Source organism: Bactrocera oleae, chromosome 6, assembly GCF_042242935.1.
Source record: "Bactrocera oleae isolate idBacOlea1 chromosome 6, idBacOlea1, whole genome shotgun sequence".
NCBI lineage: Eukaryota > Metazoa > Arthropoda > Insecta > Diptera > Tephritidae > Bactrocera > Bactrocera oleae.
Window position 1 is genome coordinate 59890659 of NC_091540.1, and position 15920 is coordinate 59906578.

At 33.9% G+C, this 15920-nt stretch overlaps 1 protein-coding gene across 9 annotated transcripts in view; it reads right to left on the reverse strand.

Moving 5' to 3' along the window:
* The window catches only part of LOC106619944 (capon-like protein), a 260136-nt gene that overhangs the window by 17075 nt on the left and 227141 nt on the right, over positions 1-15920 (reverse strand). For 5 of the 9 annotated variants that reach the window (XM_070110859.1, XM_070110857.1, XM_070110856.1 and 2 more), the window contains exons 6-7: positions 8015-8192; positions 838-941 (exon numbers count right to left, since the gene is read on the reverse strand). In XM_070110859.1, the coding sequence (XP_069966960.1) occupies positions 838-941; positions 8015-8192 (282 nt within the window). Of the gene's footprint in view, positions 1-837; positions 942-8014; positions 8193-8482; positions 11068-15920 lie in introns of all 9 variants that reach the window. The other 4 variants (XM_070110854.1, XM_070110853.1, XM_070110852.1 and 1 more) reach the window with 1 other exon arrangement.

A 15920-nucleotide genomic window follows, 5' to 3' on the forward strand; every position in this document is an offset into this window, starting at 1 on the left:
TGAGTTTTAAAATACGAAAAAATGTCAGAGGATTTATTTTCAATTACTGAGTGAAAGAATCGATTTATTTATCGAAACTCAGGATAACAATTATCGATAACAAAATTTATCGGCAACAAATTATCGATACAATTTATATACAAGTATAATATAGAAATCGCAAAGATAGTACTAAGATCATAGTAAAGGAACATGACGTAGTCATTAGGGATATTTTTCCGTAAATAACAATGTTTTAATTTTTTATTTATCAAGGGTAGTTTCTTGCGATTTTTTTCGAAAATCATCGATATATATGTATGTATCCGAATAGTATTATTTTTTAATGAGCGCCGTCATGAAATTATTACCGAAAGTAAACTAACTGTAATGCTCGCTTTATAGTACTTTAAAAAACATATAACTAAAAGATCGATCTAGTTGCGGAGAATTGAAATGATTGTCTTTATTCGACGACCGAAGGGTTCAGTCTTAAGTAGAACAGAAAGACATCGTAGGATAGTTCAGAAGGCTTCAACTCCAAAAATATTACGAACTTAGCGTCGCAGCGAAATAGATTAGACACTTGACAGCTTTTCGCAAAAATGAGTCTATTCTAAAAAGCATAGAAAACTTGACTGAAACTATTGTCGTTGACCTATTACTGCTAGAAATTCACCACATGTGGTGTGAAACACGGCTAAATAATGATATTAAGTTGTCATATAAATTTGAAGACGAAAGTAGATGTGGCTAGAGATTAGAATTCTTAAACTTGAATCCATATATCTGATGATATTTTTCAGAAATAAAAAAATATATTACGCTAGAATATTTTAATAAATTTTCAAAACTTACCAACAAACTGGGTGACTTGCGCATATTTGAACTAGTCTGTGGCACCAATTCCAGATGATTCGGTCTTTGCGGTGGCTTTATGTCCGTCACAGCGGTCAGCGGCTCTGCGAAAATAAATATTGTACAATTTAAAAGCGATTTACTCAAATATAGCCAATGAAGGGCAAAGCCGTAAATTAAAGTTAAATATAAATATTTATAAGAATTCATTTTTTTATTAAAAATTGCAGCATGTGGTGGAATAATACAATGTTATCTAAAAATTAATATACAACTATATACACAATTTCTTTTTGTTTAAATATGTATACATATATATATACAAGTATATTCATATACCCAACATTACCATGAGACCACCTGTGGCCGAACCATTGGAAAATTTTCAATTCCGAAACAATTAGTTAATATAATAAGTATGGCAAGGTTTTTAGTTCCGTGCCATTAAAAGTTAATAGCAATTTCATAGGCGCCAATAGAATGATTTAAAAACTATATGATTTACATGTAAATAAGTTTAAGATATTCAAATCTTAAGTATCATTTGGTGTTATTGATTTGAGCAAAATTCTTTTGGGGAACGTAGATATAAGTGTAAAACTATTTATATGGGTATTTGTAGGCGTGTTAGCGGCAGGTGGCTATGGCCTTCCTAGGAGGAAAGCGTTGAGGGTACCATCATGAGCGCAAAACAAATATATCAATATACACAATATATATATATATAACAACAAAATTGTATATATATAAATATTTATAAGCAAATGTTTTCTTAATAAATATATATATTTTATATGGTGCGTTAAAATCCCTGTGATTAAGTCAATTCTTGGGAACCTCGCTTTTAAGTCATTGTAATGTTCGCAATAAAAAATTGCTTTTGATTTTTATTTCCATTTGGATTTTAATTTTTTACTGTTATTAATCATTTAGCTCACAACAATAGGAAATTTGTCTGTAACTGTGTATGTGTGTGTGTTTGCATATACATTTTGCAATTACTAGGTACATATGCAATATACATATATCTACGCACTCTTGTCTGTATGTAAGTGATCCATTTAATTCCTCGTATGTTCGAATTAATCTATTTTGAACGCTTATTTATTGGAGTGTGAAAATCGAGCGGCCAAAAATACCAAGTGTTGATGTAAATTTTTGCACGCCCCTTAGACATATGTATGTACTCGTACATATATGTGTGTATTTAAAGTCAGGTGGAAAATATTTTTATGTTGTTTTTTTTATATTTTTATGGACCGAAAATGTTATTGATATCAAGAACATTGCATAAATATTAGTCATTTCCAAAATTATTGGAAGAGGTGTACTCAACAACTTGAGGATGGTCACGCTTAACACAGCGGCAATTTAAGGGTTAAGGGGCTCACCAAATGTGTGAAATTAAAAAAAATAATCATATTTCAATAGCTTATACCTTTGTATAAACATGCTGAAATTTTAATCGATATCCTAAATAGTTTTTGAGTTGGAACCTTCTCACATTTTGTCAATTTATGATTTGCACAGACAACATTTTTTAATAGCGTCGGCAGAGAACTCGTGTAACTTGAAAGATATTTAAAATGTTGCTCAAAAAATATTACTGTGTTTTTAAACTATTTATGACCCTTAAGATTTTCAAACAATTGGTAGAATAGTTTGTGTTTTTGGGCTGTCACACTATGTATGCGCCTTGCCAGATATGCCAGAGAGCAGAGCGAAAAATGTGTTTATTGACTTTCAGACCACTTTGTTACAAGGCCTTCCTTGTTTTTGTAGAGACAGTAAATTTAATACTGCTGCAGCCTAAGCTTCAGAAAACCTGCCGCTTTGGGTTGCGTTGAGAAAGGTCGGATGTTGGATAGGATGAGTTCGCGGAACAGTTAAACAAGTGTGGCATATCGTCTGTCGTACTTTCTTCCATTTTTGGGGAGAGGTGTGAATTTAACCTTCTATGACCGATTGCGGTGTACAGCGCTCCGTCGTCCGTGCTTCCATATATGTTTCTCAAATTATCAGTTTATTTCTGTACAGCTCTTTCTCTCTCTCTTTGGGTTTGAAAGTGTTATTTTTGTTTTAAAAAAATATTGTTAATTCATCGCATAAAAAGCTCATTGAATAAGAGATGCTTTATAGGGAATATTTCTGTCTTATCGCTGAGGTATATTAAGAATATGCCCCTTTGAGATACAAATTTAAAGAATATCAGCGACAGGGTCTTTAGTTTGTTTTATAAGATTGATAACTCGTTTTTGGAATGATTTCTACGAAGTCTGGTCGAATAAATAGTTCTTCGATCATTATCTGTAATGCTCTATAGAAATACAAAATTTTTTGGGTTTTTGGTTTCAAGATAATTTTAAGCAGACACTAAAAAGACACAGAAAATTTACCAAAAATTAATAGACTATTATTGAAGTAAATGAAATTCTGTAAATGCACATTAGTTTTATTTATTTAGAAAATAAAAAGACTCTTTAAAAAAAGTTCACAAAATACGCGTTTTTTCGGACATAACCCCTTAAAGCTGGTGGCTGAATGGTTGAAGTTAAGTATGATAAGTTAGGGAGCATATAATAGGTGGAAATATTTGCACGTGGTTGGGTCACAAATTTATGATAGTTGGTGATGTAGGCATATTTCGATATTAAGTTTAGTATATCCAGGCTTTAGTTTGACAATATTTCTACAAATGAAGCTTCGACTGACACACAATATTAGCATCCATAACTACACATATTTTCTTAAACAATTTCTTATGTTTGTAAATTAACACACTCTCTATAGTTCTAATTATCTAGGGGTAAAAAACGAAATTAAACAATTATTTTTAAAATTTATTACTAATTGCTTGCCACTAACACACATTGGGTGTAAAATGATAATTTCAATTTGATTTTGAAAAGCTAATTTATCTATGATTTCATAAATATAAAAATCTGTACAGATCTTAAATTCACACTCAGCATATTCGCCGAAATGTATGAATATAACTCCGACATAATTTTTGCCAATAAACAAAAAGTGAAATATGGCTGTTTCCATTAATTTCAAACTATGAAGTAGGCGAAATTTTTATTGATGGAAAGGAAGTGCCCTACTTTATCAGAAATACTTTTGTATATCTATGAAGTCTGTCAATAATGATCAATTACTCTTAATAAGCCATTAGTCTGTAATATTATTGGAAGGAAACTGACTAAAATGACGGACAGTTAGTTTAAAAATTAATAAATTTGAAGCATTAGATGTTATTAAAAATAAGAATAATAATTTCAAAACGAATTACAACTCAGACAATTTAGTAAGCACCAAGTGTTTGTGTCTCATCACTAACTCAAAATAAGAAAAATATAATTTTTTGCATACAATATTTTCATGTTTGTCAAAATATGTATTTAGAAATGGCGAGAACACACGCAAAGGTCGTTCATTCCACTGTGACATCATTCACTGTGGTGGGTTCAATGACAACGCCTAACGGTAAATGCAATAAATGTAAACTTTGCCGAAAACATTCGAACTATGGTATGTGAGTCCTTGTTAAGGTCATGCGTGCTGCTTTCAAAACGTCAATAAAAGTAATTAATTTTTAATGACTTTCGGCTTAAAGAGAAAAGAGAAAGTGGAAAATAATACAAAATTAGATTTGTAAAATATTGCTCGTTGACAACAGCTGTGATTGCTCCAATTTCTTCGGCTTCTACTTCTTAATATTCGTCGCTGTTTGGAATTCGCTAACTAGCTCGTAAAATACCGTTTCATTAGCCGTTGGCGACAGTCAGCACGTCAACACCAGAGGAAAATTAAAAATAGAAATTGTCAAAAATTTGTATGACCACTAATGAAATGAAGCTGGCGAGTAAATTATTTGCCAAAACGGATGAGCTCATTTTGCATTAGTTATGACGTGACAGCGAAATTGTGGTTGAATGTATATTGAATGTATATATGTATGTGCTTGGTTGAGGGTATACGAGTATGTGATATTTTGTTACATTCAAGTGGCATTTAGAAAATAAATACATATATATATTTTTTAAATTTCCCGACTTTGAAAAGTGTTTTAAAAAAATATATAGGTAGGTAGGTAGGTAAAGTGGCTGTCACTCGACACACTTAGGCCTTTAGGAGGCCCATTGTGATACCACTGGGACTGTGATCCCCTCACTCATTTATATATAACTTATGTATAATTAAAAAAAAATTCAATAACATATGTATTTAAATTTTTTCTAAACATTTGTTTCTTATAAACAAAAATATAGTTTATTTAGTTTTTTTAATTTTTTTTCAGATACACTACATACAAGCATAATTTTATAAAAAAAAATTTTAAATAAATATATTTAAACATTTTTTCAACATTTTTTGCTGTTGTAATAATTATATTTAGTTATTAATTTTTTTTAATATATATATCTGTATACAGTCCTATAAAAAAATTCAATGCTAAATTTTTTTTAACTTTTAAATAAATAATTTTTTTTCCAAATATTTTTTTTTTGTGTTACACTCAAGTGGCATGTAGCATATAAATATATATATATATATATATGTTTTTAAAATTTTATAGTTTCTGAATTTTTTTAACCAAATAAATATACAAGAATTTACATATTTAATTTTACAAAAAAAAATTGTTTGATATTTTATATTTCCAAACATTTTTTTTTATAATTATTTAGTGTTTTGAGTTTAGGTAATTTTATTAAAAAAAAAAAGTTCAATAAATCGGTGTATCGGTAATTTTTTTTTTTAAATTTTAAATAAAATACTTTTGTAAATTTATTTTACTAGATTTTTTTTGTTGTAAAAAATATTTTATTTTAGTTTTTTCAACTTTTTTTTTGCAAAAAGTTATTTAAATTATTTTTGTAAATTTAATATATTTTGCTTTGAAATAATTTATACTTTAGAAATATTTTATTTAAATATTTATTTTTATTATTTTTTCCCGTACTATGAACACATGTCAGTGACTAATTTTGCTTTTTCTTACACTCAAAATAATATAAAATAATTTAAATATATTTATTTACATCACACACATACTCCCTGCTGCATTCTGTACATAATTGACACCAAAAATGCGACATATTTCACAGTTATAATTTCCGTTGGTTTTTTTTTATTTATTAAGCCATTTATTGTGCCAAAAAAGTGAATTCATGCGCGTGAAACGCTTTCTCTGCATTGTCTGACTGCTTATCTGTCATCCCGCCGGCTAAAAATAAGCGTTCTCGGCGCATCAATCGTTGTATGGGGGTCCAATGTGTGCCGCTCGGCGGCACTGTGTGAGCTCATGCGGCATTAAGTGTCGATGATGGAGTCAAACGATGTCGAAGTGATGTGTAATGATGCTATGGTTGTGAGGTTCGCTTTATTGATATGCTGCTCAAGGCGTTTTGTCAAAGTGGCATTAGCGCTATTCTTTTACATATTTTTGTTCAATTTAAAATAATTTTATAAATATGATTTTTTGTAGCAGAAATTTGATGTCAAACACAAAATCTAAAAACAAGCATTGTTCAGCTGATGACGTCAAACCGCCTCCGCAAACGTTTCCATCAGCTGTGCGGGCCATGAAGAAATTGTGCAATTTGCTGCCAAAAATAATTTTCAATGCCATTTAACAATTCATTTGGAGAACTTTTCTTTTTTCACTAACGCACGCCACTTCTGCTGCGGGTGATGAGCACATTTTCGTACTGGTACGCTCTTTGCTAGCCTATAAGCTTAAGTTTGGGTCTAGAGGAATCTAACTTTTGTTAGAATGTAGCAATAATAATAATAGTAGTAATAATATACCATAATGCTTTATTCTTAGAATGTTAAAAATATTTTTGAGATTTGCAGAATGTAAATAAAATAAACAATTTCAAAAGTAAAACAAGAAAAAACGTTAACTTCGGGATCGATAGCTTTAATTAGCTTTCTTTTAGATCGATAGCTTTAAAACTGAGAGACTTGTTTGTATATATACAAACAGACGGACATGGCTAAATCAACTCAGCTCATCAGGCTGATCATTTATGTATATATTTTATAGGGTCTCTGACGCGTCCTTCTGAGTCCAGTAATTTTTTATTTGAAATATTTTTTTATTCTTTATTTTGACTTAATATCGAAAAAAACACCCTAATTTTCAAACAAAAATTTTCACGTCAAATTATCAGATTTTTTCAATGGTCCCTGCTTTCTAATGACATAAAAAATATATACATTAGTATGATAAGTTTTCTCCAAAAAAGACCCGCTACTAAACGATTCAAAACTATAACAATCAAATTCATTCAGGGAAAAGCTTTGTGGCATCCATACCCACCTTGTGAAAACAAGAGAATTCGGATTCTAACCCCACCCACATTCCGTATAAAGGTTTTGTTAAAAACTACTAATAGTGCGATAAATATAAAACTAAATGCATCAGAGATGTAAAGTTTTACACCCAAGATGTTACGAAAGGGCTTAATAGGAGCCGGTGTCAAATTTGGACGATGGGCGTGAAAACCTATACTTGACTGATTTCAACTAGATTCCGTAAATAATATTAACCTAACCTTCCAGTGTTGCAGTGCGAAAATTGACGAAATCGGACGACAACCACGCCTACTTCCTATATAACAGAATTTTAAATTACATCTAACACCTTCACGTTTCCGACTAAAACTTAGCGCGAATAGTGCCTATGAGGTATGCCACCTTATGACCAAAAATTGTCCAAATCGGAATATATATATCGGCTAATCAAGCCCCCGGATATCGAATATGTGGAGGATAGTTCCTATTGTGAACTTTTTACCGAAAATACCGGCCATACTGTCAGATACACTTAATATTGAAATTCTAGAAGAGTTTTCCCCGGCTTTTATCCTTTCAACTTACACCTGAACTTAGAACTTACTTGTTACTTTAATATTTGTTATTTTATCTTCCTTTTCCAATGGGTTTCAACCCACTATGAATTTTTCACTTTTTATATACAAGAAGTTCGTCATTATTGTACTCTACACCTATACACTACTAAAAAACTAACTACTAAAAAAATTAAATTTGTTTAATCTTAAAAAACACATTAATAATGACACTCAGATTTTTAATAGATCGGGAATATATAGCTTAAATAATCGAATATCTTCTGAGTTTAAATGTATCCACTGCTTTGACTTACCTTTTTTATCCAGCTCGTCATCAGTCAGTTGTTGTACCGAAATGCGTTCTACATCGAGTAACTCGGATGAGACATCCGAGCGTTCGTCGTTGTGATCCAAGGAATTCTTATGAAGATTAAATTTGTGACACACTTCAAAGGCCTGACCGACGGTACGTACAATACGCATCGCTTGTGACTGTAAACGAAATAGAAATAGAAGAGGAAATTAGTTAAAAGCAAACTTTTTTTTTTGCTAAATAATTAAAGGAGATATAATATATACGTAGTTAAATTTTCTGGTAATACTCAAAGCACACGCTAGGTGGCGCCGGTATCAACATATTTTAAAGTTAAGTTATTTCTTAAAACTGTCAACATTCTCATCTACTTAATGAGTAATTACCAACACTTCGCGAAACTGTGATTGATATTTGCTCATAATACATCACAACTAACCATTACAATTAACATCTACTCGTGCCTCACCTCAAAGTCCATTGTTAAATTCGCTTTATCCATAAAACAGCAGCCCGCCGCATCCAGGGCAAGATTATTAATCTGAGCAGCGTAATTGCGGTTATCAGGTAATAACATTAAGGCAGCGCTGCTACTGCTGCTGGCGCTCAAATTATCACAGCTCACTTTATGCGCGCTAGCGTCGTCGACAGTGAGGCGATTGTTCGACTCTTTGTCACCCGGAGAAGCCTCTATAGCTTCAGCGCTAACACTTTCCGGACGCTGTATCGGCGAGCTACGACGCCGTATACGCGGTTTATCCGCAATCGGTTCGCGGAAGGAGAGCTTCTTACGCGGTTTTTCGCCGCGCGGCGGTTCAACGCTTGGCGCGTTGGTGTTACCTCCGCCACTAGCACCACTGCCACCACCACTCGCCATACTACTACTACTGCTGCAGTTGCCTAGCTGTGCATTGTCATAGCCGGTGAAGGATTTGCGGCGCTGTAATTGCACGCGTTGCTCGCCGCGCTGGTAGAGTTGATGGTGGCGCCGACGATTTTCCGGACTCAGGTGATGGGACGCATCCTCTTCATAAGCGCCACCACCATTTCCGTTGCCACTTGCGCTTTCGCCGGCCAGACTCATTAGCGCAGGTGAAGTATTCTGTCGCTGCAGTATGCCGCGCTTACTGTTATCGCCAGCCGCCGTGTAGCTGTCATTGACCGACCGTGATTGCTGATAATTGCGCGCGTGCGGTTGTTCATACTCAACGTCATTGTATTCGCACTGATTGTGATACTGATTATGATTGAGCATCTGTGCGGATGTCGATCTGCGGTTCGGCAACGGTGTTGCGTCCGGTGTTAACTTCTTGAATTTCAGCCGCGCCCTTAACACACTTTCACTGCGTTCGTGGCGGTCACGTCCGCGTTCACGGTCTCTTTCACGTTCGCGCTCCCGCGCTTGCTGTTGTTGTTGTTGCGGATGGTGCTGCTGATATTGCTGATACTGTTGTAGTTGTTGCTGTTGCTGTTGGTGTTCCTTTTCCGCCTGATGGCACGAGACTTTGCGCTTTGTCTTACTCATGTCGCGCTTGACCGGCAGCTCTTTCTTTATCAGATACACAATGTCTTCGTCGTTAAAGAGTATGTGACGCGCGGGTGCGTGCGCCGCAGCAGTTGTGTTGCCATTGCTGCTCGAAGGCGTACAATTTAGCTGTTCAATGCTCGTGTGCTGCTCCTCGTGCGCTTGCCGCCGTCCATTACCTTCGTTTTCGTTCGTCTCATCCACATAGCGGTAATCACGGGCCTGTTCTTCATCGCACAGTTCGTCATTCGCCTGCCGATAGGCTTCCTTGGCGCGCATTATATTCTCAATAAATGTGTCGTCCATAAAATGTTTGCGTCCATTTTTCTGTCGCTCCGCGCTCAGCTCATTCTCGACAGTATTGATGAGCTCGTGTATGTCTAGGCTCTTATTGCGCGCCACCACTTGCTTGGGTTTTGTGCGTTGATTGGATTTTTTCAGCGTCAACTCCTGTGCACCTTTCTCTTTATTCAACTTATCGCCACCGAGTATGTCACGTATGAGGCCGCCGCCGCTGCGAAAGATGTTTCGGTGATAGTGTATACCCGCGTCCTTATCGGCGCCCGTATTTGTGTGGTTGCCAGTGTTGTTGTGGATACTTGTGTTGCCGCCAGCGCTGCTGTTTGCTGACTTCGTGAACGTTGACACCGCGTTGGCTTTTTGCTGTTGTTTTAGTGGTTGCTGTTGTGTTTGTGTTTGCGTTTTATCGCCAGCCTTTTTGCTGCGCCCCCACGGCAGAAAATCAAAAGCTTTCGTGATGGGGCTACGCGCGCAAACGGGCGTTTCGATCACACTGCGGTTGCGCCATAAGCCGCGCTTTAATGAGGACGTGCCCGCAGCTGGCGCCATTGCGTTCGGTCCACCAATGGCTATAGGTTTCGTGGCGGCGTCGTGCTTCATCATTTCCCGCTCACTGAGGACCGCCAGTTCGGTGCAATTAGCTTTGTGTGCTAATATTTTCACCGGCGCCTGGCCACGTGCGCTTTGTAAACTAACACGCACTTAAGCTTTCACCTTGATATGCTACACAGTTTATTAATTGCTATTTTCTATTTTGTTTGATTGTCAATTTGTCACAAAATTTCTGTGTTATTTATTAATTTACGCTTGGCGCTCTCAAAAAATGTGCCACCTGTTGTGGGGTAACTTGTCTTTGCCGCTTGGAGGCCGTCTTTTCGCTCGCGTTTATTCGCAAGTGGCATTTGCACACACTCACGCACGCATGCAGTTGGCGAAAAAATTTGTGTTGTGATAAATAAGTTAATAATATTTCAATGGCATTTGGCAGTTTGTTCGCCCACTTAAATGAGCAAGGAGAAATAATGCCGCTAGTCGCTGAAAGCCAACGGCATCTCTGTGTAGTTTATTCACTTTTTAATTTTTTATTTGTTTTCTTTTCGTTTTTGGTGAATTCTTTCCTCACTCACTATATTTTTTATAATATTATTGTATTTTGCGAAAGTTTATTTTGATTTTGAATTTCTGCGAAATTTGCACTTTGTTCGTTGTTGTGGAAATATTTGAAATGCCTGCAAATCATCGTAACTACATATAATAATGAACACACATACACATATACACACGCACATCTACTCAAACATTGCGTGGAAAAATAAATAAAAAAATATATATTTGAATATCCAAAAAGTTTCCATCTCTTTAGCGGTATTCTTTATGAGGTTTGCGTATTTTGCGCTAATAACCGTAAATCTATTGTGTAAAAGAAACACACGCGTTTCTTGTTGAATAATTTTTTGTTTAATACTTTTTAAATAATTTTATTAAAGTGATTTGTTTTTAAATGTGCGAACTTTAGTTTGCAATTTTATTTCTTGATATTTTGTTTATTTGGCATTTAATTTTCATTGATATTTATACGAAAATTAAAAAATAATAATTACATATACTTGTATATAACAGACGATTGCTCAATAGATTTTATAGAACTGTCAGTTGTTGCTGAATTGCTGAATGACCCTCCAAAGCAATTAAATTTATACGACAAGGTTGCTTTTGCCATAAAACAAAACATTTATTTTGAATCAAAAGTTTTTGAAAAATTAATTAAGTTTACTTTATGTTCTAGTTTAGTTTTGACCGCAACCAAACTAAGTCAGCTCTATATCTATGAAGGCACAATAGACCATAGGTCGCGGTGCATACCTCAAAATTAATCTAAGTCAGCTCTATCGGCATTATCTGTTACAGTAGACTGATATCTATAGCTTCTGTTGTCGACTTTTAATCATACACATGCAAAAATATTAGAAAATTTGCTGCTATAAAGGTTTTACAGTTGTTGGAGAGTTATAGGCTAAAGTCAATCGATTTCAAAAAAAAAAATCTGCATCCACTATTTTTATATATCATAAGTAAGTGCACAAAATTTGGAGTTACTACTTGTAGCTGCTAAATTGGACGCTATGTAACTCAAAAACTTATTTTCGAACAATCAATTGTATGGGGCTATAAGTTATAATCCTTCGATTCTAATACATTTTTTTAAATCTACTTTTGTACATCATTAGTAAGAGGTGTCCAAAATTTGCAGTTGCTGGCTGCAAAAATGGATGCTGTAGGACTTCAGCATTTTAGAGTAATGATAGGCCTCAAAACGCATTGTTAATTCTCCGGATGAATTTTTGGAAAATATTTCTTTTGAAAATTCACACAGGCTCTTAGAGCGGTTAAAAGCCAATCTTTGCTGAAAGCAGAAAGATACACAGCACAAATATGAACTTTTGCTAAATATAGTAGATAGTTTATTGCCCCCCACCTTGGCCGCCACAGCTGCTATATTACGCTCAAGCTCCCCTGCCATCAATGCCATATAAATAGTAAATTTTATTTACAAATATATTTGAGTTTGAAGCAAATTTATTTCGGTGCTACATAAGACGTTGTTTTTAGTTGCGATAAATTTAGAAAATTACACTAAAAAAACCAAAAAAATTTATAAAAAGTTTCCATCACGCTGGGCGACATTAATGCAGCCGCTGCCGAAATTGATTTGTTTTCGACAAATTCAATTAATTGGCAACATTGTTTTGCCAGTATTGTTGAATTATCTACACAGATTTGAATCGAATGCTTTTTATTAGCATATTCTAGCGTAGTTTAGCTTATTCTTGAATGGCTGCATAATTTCTTTAGCCACCGGATTACTTGTGTTGTTGCTTTTGTTGTTTCGCGATTGTTATATTATGATAATTTATAATTTTTGTTGTTGTTGCTTGCGTGGTAGCTACTACACTTTTCGTATTAAGATACAATGTGTGCGAAATGGAAAATTTATTGCATCCATACAAATAAATGCGCGCACTTAATCTCTTCTTCACACATACACACACACGCACACTTGCGTGCGCATGTTATCACTTATAAGTAATTGTAGGTTTTTCCAAGAAAGCGTTGCTCCCAGCAGCGTGTTTGCCTCAAAGACACACGCCAACTGCGCAAAGTGATCAGCATCCTTTCATTATGAGCATTTAAATTAAGTGGCAGTGTGTAATGAATACATATTAATGGCAACCACCAACATGTGTCTATACTTGAGTGAACCCACATGTATGTACCAACATAAATACTTATATTTATATATATGCATGTGTGTGTATATTTAAATATGTGTGTTTTGTGGTGTTACGTCAAGAAAAAGCTCACTGGCACTCCACACTTCAAATATAAATGTGAAGTATTTGCCTCGGCTGCAAGCCTAGTGGTGCAAGCAGCTGCAGCGCTTCTGTTATATGGGGCAAATAGTGTGGCGTACATATGAATATATGGCCGTGTAACAACATATTTATGCATAATTTATTGTTTGATGTAATTTATGCCTTTAAAAACCGACGCACGCATGGCTTGCTCATGTCCAACACATATTGAAACGCATAAACAATAAATATCTCGCATGAGATATTTTTGTTTCTTCCTTTCTGTTTCTATTTTTCTGAAGATTGCGCTTTTTGTATAGGTACTGCTCTGGAATACGATATAATACATATACTTGAATATATAATATACAATACATACATATGCATATACATATCTATATTGGTTGCATTATGGCCTTGCAGCACTTTCGTGGTGCCGTAAAATCAAAACTCTAGCATAACGTTAAGTAAAAAACTTAAACTGTGGTATAACTGTTTGCATTTTTTTTTTACTAAGTTTCTATTTTAGTTTTATAGAAAAGGAAATTTTATTAAATATTAAAAATATACATATTTGTATGCGAACAACCCTTCGGCATAACTGCGAGGAACTTTGATTCAAATATTGAAATTTTTGGAGGGAAAAAATTAAAAAAGCAACATCAATAAAAGGAAAATATATTTCTTAGAAATAATGTCAGCTTATTTTCGATCTAATGAAAATATTGGTACTTTTCTTCTAATGTAAACATACCTTATATTTACTGTTTAATATTATATATACGAGTCTGTATCCTACAATGTTGATAAATAAGTTTTTCTAAAGAAATAACATCAAAAAAACATGATTTAAATTTTTTTGATTTTTTCAACGAAAATATAATTTCTTCTATTTTATAAAAAACTTAAAAATTTCTAAGTTTAGAGAATTGCTATGAACAGTTAAACTTTTAAGTACGCTGCGAGTTACAGAAGAAGGCATTATGATGATTCCTTGTGCCAGAGATATATGTAGGTATATCCTACCATTCAAAACTATTATGCAGATTGTTTTTGTTGTTGATATTCCTCTATTACATGTGCAGCCGGCAATAAGTTTAAAATCTAAGTTACTTACGATTATTTAGACTTGACTGATATTGGAGTTAATTTAAAAAAGTATAGAAGAGTGGTTTCCTTAGCTGTTTGAGTGTCCACGATTTTCAAAAGCAAAATTAGCTCTAAGGAGATAAGGATGAAGCTGTGGTATGTATGTTAGTATATTTCGGGCATTCGGTTGCACCATCAGATACATCGTCACACCATCTTTAAAAACACCAAAAACCTTACAGTTGAAGGGTATTACATTTACTCGTATATAGGTAGCCATTATCATAAAAAAAACAAGAAATTTAGCTAATTTTAAATAATATTTCAAACTAATGTTAGGCGTAAAATTATTGATTTATTGTAATTAATAATATAAAAATGATCAAACATGTGTAGCCAATAGTTCAAGTAGCCAGTTAAAATAAAAATTAAGCAAGAAAAAGTGCTAAGAAGTGTACGGCCACTAGACACGCCAGAACCAACTGTAATCAACCCTCTTCTCCTTTGATCACATCGAGTAGTTAAAAGAATCTCCTAAATTGCTCACATTATTTGCTACCAACATTTTTTTGTTACCGAGGGCGAGCTCATAATTCAAGAACAGACCTTTTGGAAAGCTGAATTTTTTTTTGTGTTCTAGGTACATGAACTAATCAATTCGGTCGCCAGAACTTCGACCACATACATTAATATTAGATTTAAGTGGTAGCGCTTAAGAATCTGTGCGTTAGAAAAATATTTCTAAATTGCGTATTTTTTATCTTAAATTGCGATTTATTTGCTTAAAATGTGAAATTAAAAAAAAAAATTAAATGAAAATTGTTAAAACGAAATTTAGCACATATTTTCAATATTTAATGAATAATGAAACTTCCCGCAAAATGTTTATTTTTTATTTATTACTGCGATCTAAATAATATTTATTTTAAATAAATTTTGAAAAAAGTTAGCACTCTTTAGCTCATTTATTAAATTTATTTTTGTAAACTCATCCAACACACACCTACGAGTACACATACACACATATTCACATTCAAGTGCCAACTTAAATGACGCACACGGAGTAGATATGTTGTAATGCAATTGCACAATATTCACTACCATTAATTTTCGAATATTAAAACAAAAAAGCTCATTGGCAGTTTAAAGCAGCTGAAAATAAATTCAAGGTTCCACTATTTCGCTTCGAGAATGCTCGAGCAGCACACCAATCACTTTGCATATGTGCAAGTGTATGTGTGTTTGTAGGCCGCATAGTAAAAGTAAATGTAAATTTATACTTATTTATTTTCAAGGAGATTAATTGCTGGCGCATTGGCGTCACCGGGTCTACCAAACTCTTGTGGCCTGCAGGCCAGCTGCTCTCCATAGTCACAATGCGAAGATGTTTTATGGACAACAAAATGTAACGGCACAGCAAAAATTCATTTACATGTGTGTATGTATGTATGTAAGTATGTGTGTGTGTGTATGTGTCACCGCCCATTTGTAATCGAAAAGTGGCTTATTGAATATTAAAGTGTTCACGATTTCTTAATTTTACGAGCACTGTTGGATATTAATTTATTAATGCTCATGTTTTAAAGACTTTTTCTTATGGACGTGACTACTAGCATTAACGGTTTTAAGCTATATAAATT